This window comes from Ciconia boyciana, chromosome 1 (genome assembly GCF_034638445.1).
Source record: "Ciconia boyciana chromosome 1, ASM3463844v1, whole genome shotgun sequence".
NCBI classification, from domain to species: Eukaryota; Metazoa; Chordata; class Aves; order Ciconiiformes; family Ciconiidae; genus Ciconia; species Ciconia boyciana.
This window is the reverse complement of record NC_132934.1, coordinates 72,560,403-72,575,101: the sequence shown is the minus strand read 5'-3', so window position 1 is coordinate 72,575,101 and position 14,699 is coordinate 72,560,403. Positions and strand designations below refer to the sequence as shown.

The 14,699-nt window shown below is 36.1% G+C and overlaps 1 protein-coding gene across 1 annotated transcript in view; it reads right to left on the bottom strand.

Annotated features, from left to right (window-relative positions):
• PIK3C2G (phosphatidylinositol-4-phosphate 3-kinase catalytic subunit type 2 gamma) overlaps positions 1-14,699 on the bottom strand; it is a 252,077-nt gene that overhangs the window by 131,472 nt on the left and 105,906 nt on the right. The window contains exons 15-18 of the mRNA XM_072849919.1: positions 14,437-14,559; positions 10,161-10,292; positions 2,457-2,571; positions 602-732 (exon numbers count right to left, since the gene is read on the bottom strand). Coding sequence (XP_072706020.1) covers positions 602-732; positions 2,457-2,571; positions 10,161-10,292; positions 14,437-14,559 — 501 coding nt within the window. The remainder of the gene's footprint in view (positions 1-601; positions 733-2,456; positions 2,572-10,160; positions 10,293-14,436; positions 14,560-14,699) is intronic.

The window sequence follows — 14,699 nt, the reverse complement described above, 5'->3', positions numbered from 1 at the left end:
TTAAAATTATTTTATGCAGTACATAATCCTAACTGATAGTGTAACATACATATAGCTGAGCATACTAATTTGCCCCAGTATATACAGTGTGTTTTGTTTCACTTTGTCTTTATCCACCTTCTGTGAAAGCTAAACTTTCCATACTTCTTTCCTTGCTTATAACTTCACACAGATTTTTTAAATGTTTATTTGCCATTTAACTACTATAGCTGAAGTCTGAGTGTATTATTACTAAAGGAGGCTGATTTTCATAGAACTCAAAGGTTTTCTTGCTAATACTGATGTAGACTTACTGCATCACCTGAAAATCGTACATTTTGAATCAAAAATCAGTTTCTCACTTCAAAGACACGAAAAGATATAGTAACAGAAAGGGAAAAACAATCCTTCTCTAAACTGGTAAAATACACTGCCACCTCCAGGTGCTTATTTAGGCTTTGCTCTGATCTGTTCTCTCATTTAGAGGTGTTACTTCTCAAATCAATCAAGCTAGGCTCCTTCAGAGGAAAATTTTGTTTTTAAAGAATTGGATACATTTAATTGTGATCGATAGGATAAGTACAGCAAGCCAAATCAGCAGGGCTAGCTGGGTACAACTTACAGCAAGAGGGAATGTGTCTGCGAAAGTCTTGTAATATGCTTCAGGCAGTCTTTGGTTGGCTCTTCAAGATCACCTCTTCTTTCTTCAGGTTCAGGTTTAATGAACTCCAAATTAGCTTCTGGAAAGTCAATCTTTATTTAAAAAAAAAAAGACAGAAGTCCTTTTATCAATATGTATTCTCAGATACACCTGTCAATAAATGTTATCTCGGATTTGTACAGGAAGCATACAAAATGTGAGAGAATGAAGAAGGGATAATTCTTTGATGATGCTCACTGTATGTAATATATTACTTAAATATGTTGGTGATAAACTCAGCCCATGAAAATCAGTGGGAGCTTTGCCACTGACTTTCTTGGGAGAATTTCATCCACTGTATTTCAATTTTACTAGAACTGCATAAACTCAAAGCTAAAGGATTTTTTTCCTCTTTTCCTCCTTTCCTGATTTTTTATAAGATGGTTCTTAAATGGAAAGTTTCCATTAATGTAGATTTTTTGGTTTTTTTTTTGTTTGTTTGTTTGTTTTGTTTTTTTCCCTGAAAAAGTAGGGATAATTCTGATGTGTAATTTGCAAGTGTAAGAGATGGAAATCAGATTCCTGATTTCACTTCTGGATGTTCAATTTCATATATATTGTACAGCATCTATTAATTTTTCATTCTTTACACTTAGGTGTGGGTGTCAGAACTTTAGGATAATGTTTTTAAGATACAGAGAAAGAAAACATTCAACCAAAATTACGAAGCTTGAGGTGCTTGATAATCTGAGTACAGACTTAGCTGAAAATTCAGGTTGTTCTTCAAAATTCACCTCAATTTGGACATCCTGTTTTGGTTTATTAACACACACCATGATCTCTTATCTATATCTATTTTTTTAATATATGTATTTGGTATGCATCACTCTTCTAAAGGTTAACAAAGTTATTCCCTACAAAATGTGTCTTGTCAGTCACATCAGAAAAGCTATCTTTATGACATTTCCAGCATGTTCACAAATTGTGATACTGTCATATGCATGGGAATAACTGAAACGGGGGCGGGGGGGGAGGGATTGAGAGATCCCCCTGTTCCGTTTCTTTCAGCAGAGAGAGATTATAAATTAATAGCCATTTACTCTCTCCACTCCCCTTTATTATTAATAGGGAGAGCTATTTTAAGGCATTATCTTTGACTGAACTCCTCAGACTAGAAAATACACATTTGCTTGTCTATTAAAAATAGGGCATTTTTAGGCCAGCCTCATTTATCTGTATTATCTGCTTTTACATGCCATTTGTTAATAGTCATTCAGCTTTTTAATACAGAAAACAATTGGCTTTGCCCTTGAAGTATCCAGTTGCTAATTTAACCTGGAAAGGTGACGAAACTACCATGCAGACCTAATGCATTTTCAATACTGGGAGCACCATTCTGCTCAGAATGAGTGGGTGCTCAGCATGTAGTCATCAAGGGAAAGCTATACTGATGCCTATTGATAATTTGCTTGTAGCCACTTCTTTTACAAATCCTTTATGCTACTCAGCCTAATTGCAAGTTGTATGTTACATTTATAATGGCATGCAATTCAATAGTACTCAGAAAAAAAGTTCAGATTTGAAAAGGCAGCTGTAAGTCAGGTACCAAGTCATTAATTTGTGTAAAAAGTATTTTTGGACCCAAAATTATAACAACAAAAAACCTTCTCTAGCCCTCAGAGGTAGTATTTGATATGGACAGTATCATATGCTCTTCGAGCAGCTATAACAGAAATAGGATTTTTAATCTGTGTGGTCTTGATGAGCTGTTGGAAAAAGCTTTTTTCTTGCACTTTGTTAGAAAACAACCCTTTCCTTTGCTTTCTCGCTTTCTTACCTGCAATGTTACTGAGGTTGGTGTATCAGTACTGCAGATGCCTGGAGCAATCATTGTTGTTGTAAGCGTGCTGTACAATGTCATGCTAAGCAGCACAGTCCCATGAATGAGCTGCCTGCAATACACACAGACAGAAATACTGCATTGGTACTGGAGACAAGGTGAACAGGGTTTATTGAAATTACTTCAAAGAACATGGAGCTGGATAACTTAAAAGACAAGCAAAAGGAGAGCAAACCTTTTATCTTTATGTGGGTAGTACAAATCTGGCCTAGATCGGTAGAGGTTGTACACTGCTGGCCTCACTGCTGTAGCGGTATGTGTGCAGTTATAGGGATCATGACACAAATCAAGCTGCCAAGACATTCCAGGTCAGCTCTGCACTTTACCACTGACTTCTTTTATGACAGGGGTTGCCATTTAAGCTAGGTGTAAAAGGAGAATACCACATTTCTATCTCAAGATTTAATTTTGAGGACAAATATGTTAGAGATTGTGAAGTGTCAACGCACTGTATAAGGTGGAGGGCAGTACACATTTATTCCACAATAAGAAGAAACTCATGGCAACCTACTGCAACCAGGAAGGATCCTTGCTGATTTTATGTGTAGATTGCAGGGAGGAGAGAGTATAATATCAGAGCCTCCAAAGAGTGGAAAGGAGTTGTGAGTGGGATAGTTTGTACCACATGCTGCATGTGGTTTTTGGACAGATGAAAGATTATGGTCTGAAGTACCAGTCTGAGCACTACACGTACAAGAAAGTCTTATCAGAAACAGACATGCATGTGGTCTGCAGATCAGAAAACCAGCATGATTCAGCAGGTCAACACAATGCAGGCTAGACAACCTGAATAAAATCAGAAAGTTCAGGTGTAAATTCTAATCATAACCAATCCACTTGAATTAAGAATGCAGTACCTGAATAAAGGAAGATAAAGTACACTGGACTTACCCTTTACATTGTCCACATCTTAATGGTTAGTGATGTCAGAAATTTGATTACGTTCAACAACTCTTCTTTTACTGACAAATAATTTTTATTATGATTGTTCCAAGCACTGCTCAGTCAAAACAACTGAGAGAATGAGCTAGACTCTCTTCCACCCATTGCCACAGAAACAGCCAGACAGGTAGATGAGTTTTGAGTGCACAGATTTTACCTGAGATGAGGATGTTAGAGGTACAAGAGAACCCAGATGGACTTTTTGATCCCAGCATGAGTTTGCAACATTGCTGTAAGAAAGTACCTTTTGAATTGCAAACTGAAATAAATTGTTGCTAAGTCATCTGAAGAAGAAATAAGAAACTCCCACAAAGTCATTTTTATAGTCAACACTCAGTGTAAACCTAATTCAGGGCTAATTTTTCTTTTTCACTTCTCAAGCTACTCATGCTGTTAGTGCAAACATTTTATTTTATTGTGAGACAGCTCAGGGGGATTAAAGAAACAACCATTTTCTAAAGTTTCTTTTGCAGCTGTAGGTGCATTTGCAGGGCAATGGAGGCAGAAAAAGAAAATGTGATGTGAACAAGATAGCAGTCAGGGGAAAGCAGTTGTGTGATATGAAGTCTTTGACATTTAGGTCACTGATGTGAATGTGTAAGTGACCAATGGTGGGTCAAAGTTGTTTTTCTGTGATGTGTACTCAGATGACCTTTAATAAATGAGTGACATCTCTTCAACCACTCCTTTGTTGACAGGGGTTTACATCATAATTTGAACTAATTGGCATTTTTGTTAGAAGGGAGAAGAGTAGCTGAGAACTGTGAACATGAAGACTAAATTATCCTTTTGAGCTCCCATTACTGCTAATCACTTTCATATTGTGCTCTAAAACTATAGGGAGCTTTAAAAAAGAATCCATACAGTGGATTTTTTTCCTGGGAAACCTGTATGGACAAATACAAGAAGTAGCACAGACCTCAGAGGCACTGTAGATGTGTTTAACTGAGACATTTCCTGAGCTCATTATTTCAACTCATTTGCACCCAGTACAGATGTGGCTAAAGACTGTCCAGGAGGATAAGGAAGAATCAGCAGGTGGACTTCTCAGAGTCCTCAACTGGAGAAACAGCAAATAAAGCAATGTATCTTTGCTGGACTGAGAAGACTTCACATGTTAAAGCAGATGACAGGACTGTGAGTAAAACCAAAGACATTAAAACACTTTGATAGTATGGAGATGATATCTCCCAAGAAAAAATGAATTTGTTTTAAAACCTAGACACATATTTATGCCTTGTATATAGAGTAGCCTAATTTATATTGACAAATAAGCGAGCAACTTACGTATCTTCCGTCAGTAAGTCACTCTTTGGACTAAGGCTAGCCTGTAAACACAGGAAGCATTTTTAAAATGATGTGAAGACTCATTGACAATAGCGAAATACAGTTTATGTTTTTGAGGTACAGCTTTCCCTAGCAATCTTTGGGGCACTTATGCACTGTACAGCTAACATTCTTCAGGACTGAATCTGCTTTTGGACACACAAATGGAACAATAACAGGGGCCATGCAAGTGAATGAAACAGTAAAAAGATGCATCATTGTTTTTAGGAAAGGGAAAAGAAGCAGGAGTGTGTTCAGGATCCATTCAGAAAAGGAAGGAGCTAGCATCGTGAGCATGATAACCATAACCTTTACTGAACAGACAGATTCCTCTCTCTGCTACCTGATTCTGCTGAGGAGCTCAGGCAGGTCACTCCCCGTTCTGCCTGCCAGTTTTCCCATCTGTAAGGTGAGGATAGTGACACTGACTTTTTTAAAGACTGTATAATGATCACAGCCATAGACAATGGCTTCCATGTAGCAACTTAAGCATCAAGCACATCAGAAGGTGAATAAACAAGTGCTGCTCTCTGCCTACTGCCATTTATTTATTTATATGCTCATGCAAAACCAGAGCAGATGGAAACCCCTGGAATTACACAGATTCCCAGCTCTTGTTTATTACGGGAGCTAAAATAAACTTCTGGTCTTATTACAGCAGAAGAGGACATGGCTATTTAAGGACAGCTCAAGTTATCCTAACACAACAAAATCAACCTGGCGTCCTGAAGTTATATGGAAGACTTCCCTCACCACACTCAGCAAGAGGAAATTTTGGTTGCTTGCTCTGTCTGATTTGGAAATACCAGTTCAAAATAAATTGTGTTGTTAGAATCAGTGAAGTCAGAGCAATGGGCACTGGGGGGGACATTACAACTCCCAAACTGCCCCAAAATGATGGATTTCTGATTTGTTAATTAGCTCTGGATCACTAAACTATTCAGCCCAAGAGACAAACACATTTTTCTGATGTGAAGGAGTGGAAAGTTGGCACACAGGCTTGCAAACACTTTTTGAACTGCCTCTTGCATCTAATAAGACTTCTTGATACAGATGCAGCATCAAGGGCTTTATTGGCATTGATTTAGGGCCACTATCTAAAGTCAACTACCTGATAAGTATGAGAAATGTGGATGTGGAGGCTCACCTACTGGACAAGTTGGCAGCTACAATCATTATTACCATGTTCATTCCCAAATGTATATAACATTAGAGTACAGTTACTGTTTAGACTGGATATATCAGGAAAATGAGGACAAAATATAGTGTAAAAATAATGTAATTATCCCCAAAGCTGATATTATAAGCCTCAGAAATTCAGAGTTGAGGTTAAATTTAAAGGAAATGCAAAGCTGCTAAGCTATAAAAACCCCATATCTTATGGCCCAAGCAGTCTTAATTCTGCATTGGAATGATACTGTGAAATAACTCCTATATTATAATTACAAATACTACAGAATTCTAGAAAATTCAAATCAGACATATAATTTTCAACTGCAAAGTAATGCTAAATGTCCTACAGACATTTATAAGGACCACATCTTCCATCTCCAGTTTCTAGTTTAAATAACTTCCATAAATTTGAAGGTGCCGAACACAGAAAATACAAAATTATCAGATTGTTTCAGACTTTTAAAACAACTTTGCAGTTATGTTCCGGATTCTTTCCTAATTTTTGCCCCAAAATATAAAGTTAAAAAATAAGTTACAAGCAATAACTTTAAGCTAAACAACTACATTTAGGCAAAGATTGGAGAATATTTGCAGGAAGTCAGCTTTGTAAAGAGTGAGACTATTTGTACAGAAACATGCAAAGTTGATAAGTAGTAATCCCAACACACATTTGATAAAGAGTATAGTGGCTGCCCTGTATATCCATCAGCTAGTCATGTTATAAATCAGCACACTGCAAGACAACAGTCAGAATACTGAGATATTACTAGAATTCAGGAAATAATGTAAATTAAGCAAATTTGAAATTTACTAAACATCTGTTCACTGACAAGCCTTTAACAACAACAACCCCCCCCCCCAAAAATTAAACAAGCCAAATTCTTGAGAACATTTTTAGGTATTGTGTGGTTTCAACATAGGCAAGGTATGGAGAAGAGACTGCAATAAGATATGCTAAATAATAAGTAACATGCTTTATTTAAACAGTTGGGGTTTGTTTCTGCTTTTTTATATCTTTCTTATACACTCTGCTTAGTCAGTATTTTTCTAGAGAAGAACTGGAGTGTTAAAATCTCAGAAAATAGCTACAGCCCTTTGATGTGGCAAGGGACTTTGACACAGTCTTGCCCAAAAGCATGAGAAACTCTTCACACTTCTTGAAACAGATAAAAGGAATTTGTATACTTTAGATGTTAAAATAAGTTCAGTTTTTCTTAATCTTCAGTTCAAACCAAAGATAAAGAATTAAACTATGAAGAAGAGAAGCGACCATACAATGACAAATAACCATTTTGGAGTTGAAAATAGATATCAAATTTACAGAGAGGAGTAAATTCAGAGTCTTTTAAAATAAAGTGTTCTTTTGCCCTAGGTCACTCAAAGATCAAGATTCCTAAGTAATATCTGGGAATAAGCCAAAACTGATAATTTTTGTCCCTTCTCTTTTTAACATAAACCACAAACAGCTTGAACAGAATTCCTGTGTTTTTAATCAGAATAAGATATAATGGGACAGAAATGAGGAACTGAAGATATTTTTAAAATGTTTGATATTTATTTTCTGTTTCCAATATTTAACAAAAAATATATATTTTTTTAACAAGCATCTCAATAGGGATAAAGAGGCCATTCTCTGTCCTTATCTTTGCTGACCCTGAGAAGAATGGCTCAGTGACAAACTGGGACAAGGATTTGAACAAGGATGTTTGATGACCCAGGCAAATACCTCAGGGCAACTGGCTTCTTCAAAGAGCTTATTTCTGTCCTTTCCCCTATAAATTGAGTCCTAGACATGAGAATGTTAAGACTTTTTTTAGAACTCAAATTCACCTCTGAGAAAAGTTTTCTTTTGAGAAAGTGGTATTTTCCAAGTTAGAAATGTTTTGCCAAAGATTTTCTGGTCAGATTTCTTTAATCTCTTTGTATGCATTTACAGAGTTTGTTTATTTAGAGACCTTAATACCATAATCTTTGCAATAATACAAGGTACTCTTGACACATTAGCATGACACTACAGGTACAAATCTTTTATTGGTACATACTTTCAAGTTCAGAAGTACTCTATTGAAATAGGTCTTGAAGCTTAGTTGCATTCCAACAGCGAGGGGAGTGAAGTTGGGTTAATCGCTCAGTTTATTAACGTTTTCCACAAAATTGGTGAGTCAAATAAAAACAATTATTAACTTGTAAATGTTTTGTGGAGCAGGAAGCAGCCTCTCCAAGTCCTACTGTTGCTTCTCAATTACTTCAACTAACTGATAGCATTATCTACTAAGAATCACCTGACAGTTTTAATCCTGCTACTTTCTAAGTAGGTAACCCTGAGAGCTAGTTTACTCTTCCAAAAAATATTTATGATCTTCCAAAGAAAAGGAAAAGCAGGTTGGGTGAATGTTCAGATATTTTCAAGTTTCACATTTCAGAAGGAATTTCAGGGCTATCCTTATTTGTAAACCAGTCTATCAATGGAAATCACGGTGATGAATAATTCTGTGGAGCTGTGGTTGGCTAAAAGAAGAAAAAGCATGTAGGCTTCTTTGTGTTAGTAATTACTATAATTGTAAATGACACAGCTATGAGACTAGGGGGTGTTGAACATGCTATTCCTAAATAATTCCTCCCCAACAACTCAACTTTTATTTCTGCTTTGAAGGGTCATTTTAGCAATGATCCCTACAATTATACAGCAGATGAAAGGAAAGGAGCCCTCTGTCCCCTTCATTGTGCTGATTGTGTGCACCATGAAAGAATGGAGACATTTTTCAGTAAAATTTTAAAAACTGTCTGGGAGACTTGGAGATCTACCTAATGAAAATCAACCTGCTTGCTCTGATGGCATACATTAAAAAATACATATCAGAGGGAGCTGAGGGCTTTCAGATCTTCCAAAAATCATTCCTTTGGGACTTGAATGCTGAAAAATAAGAAAACCTCTAGTACAACACAGGTCATCAAGAACAGGATTCTCACATATCCCATTTACCTCCAAAGGTGCCTAAGTGTTCCCCGATTAAGTTATCATACCTAATGCTCTGCTTCTGAATGTACTCAGCACATATCAGCTTGCTGGGGATGAGGACATCTTAACACTTCATCTCAGGTTAGATTCTCAGCCAAGATATTCCCTCTATCTATTTCACCCTAAGCACGAGGATGGTAGAAATACTCAAAATAAACATAATGCATGTTTTGTTTAAAAAGACACACACAATGGAAGAGTGAGTGATGTGCTCTTCTTCAGACTAACTATGAAAGAAAAGTCACTGAATAAAATGCCCAAGCAACCCTTAGAGCAGAGATTTGATGCATGTTTCTTTCCTTCCTTCAAGCTAAGTGCTCTAATCACTAAATCACAGAAGAATGCTCTCTTTTTCTGAACAGAGTAATCTTGAATTTGTTTAAAATGGTGATTGCCACCATATGGAGAAGTAGATGAAGATGTCTCAAGATGAGGAAAGAGCTATAGCTTAGAGATGGATGCTAATGGAAAAACTTGTGGGGCTTGAATGTATCCATCTATTGCCCAGAGGGCATGCAGGGCTATGGAGTCTAAATAAAAATTAAGTATCATTGTAAAGGCTCAATCTAAATTCAGATGTCTCAGCAGTATTAAAATATATTAAGAGCACTGCAGAAAATTTACCTTAGATCCTTATTTATACATCACTGCAGAGACATTCAAGGCTACAAGCATCTTTAACCTACTGTTACACTGTGTGCTGTGTAGAAAGAAGAGGTTAAAAAAGAGGAGAAAGCTTCTGAAGCGGTGTGTAGAGGGAAAGGTGCTCATTGTGGTCATCACTAACTGCCCCACTCCGAGCAGAATGAATGGGTGTGAGAACAGAATGCAGACTGAAAAAAAAACCAACCATTGTGAGCAAGAGGCTATGCTGAGAAGGATTTTGCAAAGCTAAAGGAAAGGGTACAGCAAGGCCTTTCAACAGGCTTAGGGAACTTTATTGCAAGTGTTAAACAGTTACATAAGCCAAGTTCAAAAACAAGGTATTGGAAAGAAAGAAAAGCTTATGGATGGGGCTCTTACTGGCACATCAAGAGTAGTTTACTGTAAGTGACAGTCTCAGTCGTATTACAGCAAGGTCCTGAAATGAGTATTTCTGTCTTTTTATATTTCTCCCAAGTTGAGTGCAATACTATTCAAGAATGGTCTTTTCTTAAGCTGTCATACAAAACTGAACTTACTTTTTTGGATACAATGGGGAGCATGTCCAAGCAAGCACTTCTGTATTTTTAGAGGCACTGTTTACTCCAAGTAGTTTTATTGTCAGCATAGTTTCCCTTGGAAGAGCCTTTATTCGTAGAGGAAAGTTGATTCTAAAGCAAAATAAGAAAAAGAGCAAAATAAAAGTTTAAAAAAATTGAGCATTGTTACCACAAGTGAGTTCTTTCTACAGTTTTCTAGATGCCTTAACACACTTATCAAGCTATAAATTACAAGAGTTGTACTCTGAAGGAAAATGCAACTGACAGATCCCTTCAACACACTGATGAGTATTGCCAACCATTAACTTGGGTAATAGTAGTTGAGAAGAGGGATATAAAAACTCATTCACTTCAGTGGTAACCACTAGAGCTGACAAAGGCAGGAAAAGCTTAGCTAAACTTTTGCTGTAGAATTACCTTATCAATGAAGGGCTATTTCAGATTAAGTATCCCCTAAGGGTAAATTGTAAACCAATAGTTAGTTATTTGCTGTCTTGTGTCTTCAGAGGAAAAAACACGACTTAAGAAACTAAGAGTTGCTTGTGAGTAGAGTATGATAATCATTCTCTTGTTCAGATGTGCTTTGGTGGTCTGGTATTTCCCAACCACAATTTAAAGGCAGATTTTGTCTCAACAGCAATGAGTGATTCACATTTTTAATGAGAAAATTCAGATCTATCAATATTTATCTCAACTTTGTATTGACTGTTAGCAAACTTGGTTGGTCATTCAATTTGCTTATATAGATTATATGAATTGATTTAAAATAGTAACTTAGAACAATTCCAATAAATAAGATCCTTTCACGCTGTATGGAAAAATTGTATGTGTAAATACCCAGACATGTGCAAGTCTATATTTTCTTTTTCCTGAAGAGAACGTTTATGGTGGACAGTCCATTTCTAGCTTTTTCCATGTATACTGAGTGCAAACTTAAATTTCCCAAATGGAAAGTGAAATTAATTACATTTCTCTGTATAAACAAAATCAATAGAAGGAGCTAAAGGCTAAAAGAATTATTCCGCATTGACAACATAAGCATTAAGAAAACAAAAGATCTGCATAAACTTAAGATTAAGAAAACCAAGCAGAATATAAATTTAAATAATATAGATTCTATTTAATTTTCAGAAATTCAATCTAGACTGGCAGAACAATGCAACTTTCAGCATTTTTAAAAAGGTATAGTCATACTTAAGCAGTAAGCAAATGTAGAAATCTGTATTTAAAAAGTATAGTAGCCTGAAAAACATACGGATTATGGGTAGCAGAAATAAGACAAGGTAGTATAACGTAAAATTAGCATAAGATTTTGCTCCTAGTTCCAAATCTGTCAAAATTCTATCGGCTTCGGGAAAGTTTCCTTGAATGCACTGAGGAGCCACTAAAATAAAGTAGATGGTTTTCAGCTGAAATTCTGAAGTACTCCAAATTAGCATTAGTGTCAACATTTCAGATGATCAGCCCTAAACATTTGGAAATTATTCAAATGTGCATACCTTTCTCTTTGAATAACAAAGCAAGACAGCAATTTCCCACTCTTTCTAATTAACATGAATAGATTTGAGAAGCAATTCTCAACTGTCTTCCCACATGTCCCTATTTATAGCTTTCAACTCTGCTTTCCCTGTCTCATGCCCTCTTCCTCACTCATAATTAGTTAGAAACAATTATTGGTAAACTGAACTGTTTTACTATTGAACTGTTGAACTGAACTGAACTGTTGCTATAGATAGCTTATTCTGTCTTTTTCACTTACAGGCCAACAACTCTGCCCATGTTACATAAAACTGTTCGACAAAGAGTTACACTTAACTTTAAAGCATTGATAATGTTGTGAAGAGACAAAAATAAAAAAAAATTGAGACATGCATTTTCTAATACAGACAATTGCTAATGCTCCTTGTGAACTTGGAGCAATGAAAAAACTCACAATATCCTCACTGCAGAAAGGAAATGCTTGCCAGAGGTTCCCTAGGACACAATATATAGCACTACCAGATGTACACCAGTAGGAAAAGAACCTGGAAACTTTGACAAGAGTTAGACATCCCAAGAGTTAAAGTCTGGGCCAAAGAAGAGCAAAATTTCCCTTCCAGTGACATGTGATACACAGAGAAGGGGAATATCTGTATTGCTCTTAAGAACTTTGATTAATGCATGTCTGAGTTTACCCAGTTGGTACTATCCTTTCTGACTGCATGAGGCTGTCAAATGGATGACTAAGAAGAAGAAGGATGAAATGTAACAGTGGCGAGAAATAAGACACCCTGTGGGTGAACAATTTCAACAGTAGCTGAGAAGAACAGAGAAGGTACTCACTGAGAAGGTGCTATTCACAGACGTTAGATAAAGTTACACAGCTGGTTTCAAAGGCCAAGGGCCTAATATCATAAGAACACTCAACACAGAAGAGCTCTGGGACAATCCAGGCTTTGCCCTGAGAGAGTATAAACAAAATAGACAAGCCAAACAAAATATGGAGAAGAGGGAAACCCAATGCCAAGAAAGTATCTGAAGTGATGAATGGTAGGCTTAATGTTAATTCCATATTTCATGTCTGTAGGTTTAACATAAATGGAGGATGGAAAAAGAGGAAATGGTGGAATAAATATAATAAGAGCAACCAGCTAAGACAAAAGAAATAAAATAATTAAGAGGCCTGTCATTGAAAAATGAAACTTATGAGAAAATGAGGGGGCAACTTTTGGACTTTACACATTATGTGCTAGATATTATCAGCCTGTTCGAACCTGCACCAAGGTGACAATCACACTTTTCAAAGGTAACACACAAATTCTAAAGCAAAAAGTAAACTCTTAAAAAAGGACAAACAGAAGAAACACTAACAAGGCAACCTCCTTAGGAATCAAATGTTTCCCATCTTTTCTGAGAACATTCTGGGAAAGACTAAATATGACAAAAGACTTCAATGGAAGCTCATGTTTAAACACAAAAAGCTATCAAGTTAAAGTTCAGACAGTAACTGGTAAAAGCACTTGAAAACACAAACCAAATACATGAGAATCAGCAAATAAAGCAAGTCTTGTCTTCAGTAGAAACTCTCTTCCTAGATTCCTAATCATTAAAACACTGCTCTGTTTTTTTGCCTTGTTTGAGTCAATCCCAATCTAAGATCAGGACTCATTTTGAATTAGCTAGGCTTATTTTTTGGCCTGATTGATTCCTAACTGTATAGAGAATATATGAAGTCCTAATGTAATAGAAGCTCTTCCTGGTGACCTTTTACCACATGCATTTTCAATGGCTGTGATCAACTGAAAATATCATATGGGTTAGAACAAAAGTAGCGCTTTAACTCAAGGAAAGAAACTTTACAAAAAATAAATTGTCTCCTCTGTAAACTTTTTATGCAAACATATTCCCTTCTGTTTCAGAAAGGTGATGTTATAGTCAAAAGATAACTAAGAATGAACATAGCTTGGTTACAGTTTTGAGTGGCCCAGACTTCCTATGATAGGAAATGGTGCCACTTGATGACATGGAAGAACAACTGCAGTAATACTTACTCATTAAAATACTCTATTTTTTAATCAATTCCAGCTTGAATTCTTGCAAAAAGTATTAATTAGCATTTATATACATGTATTTATTGTAGGAAAGCCTGTTCCTGAGTATGTTTTAAATTATGCCAGTTAGGCACATAGCACCTTCAGTGATAATACAGCACCACCTCTACTGTTCTTTCACTCTGTGTATTTCAAAATATTCTGAATATACTGATTATTCTGTCAAGTTTGGTGCTGTTTGTTTATTCTTTCTTAGAGGGTTAGCAGGACAAATAGCAAAACCTACATTTTCTCATTATAGAACTGTAACAAGTATTTCATATGTAAAATAAATTAAAAACAACATAAACATTTCCTTCCCTATGCATATTTTCATACAGGAAAGATCTTCCGGCATCACCATCCTACCTACTATTCTGATACTATACCAAAGTCACACTGCAGTAAGCACAACACAGTAAAGCAGTCAGTTCCTGTCTTTATGTGAAAATATTTGATTTTGTTGTTAAGGGTTGTGTTAGATTTGGAATAAGAACAGAATCTATTTCTGTTTGTAATCTAATTTCTCACGCCCATCTCCCTAAGTTTCTCTGAATTCTGTGGAGTTTAATTTGCTCAGAAGAAGATCCATAATAAAGATGTGGGTCTTTTTTTTGTTTCTAAATGAATATTTAATGTGTAAAATCTGTCAGACAAATGTATATGAAACACAGACCAAAACTTACTTCTCGTTCCAGTCAACCAGGAAAAAGAAGGATCTTTTAACTGGTATATTTTTGCAAATCTTCACTTGACATATTGTCTTCCCAGCATAAGTTAGTGAACAGGAAAAAGAGAAAACTTTGTAGCTACAAAGGGGGCGGGGGGGGGAAGAAAGAAAGAAAAAAAAAAAGATTAATTGTAATGTACCATGTCCAGCACAGTAAATTTGGGGCTAACCATTCAGAAACTTGGGAAGATCCATCCTTACATGCAAAAACAATTAAAA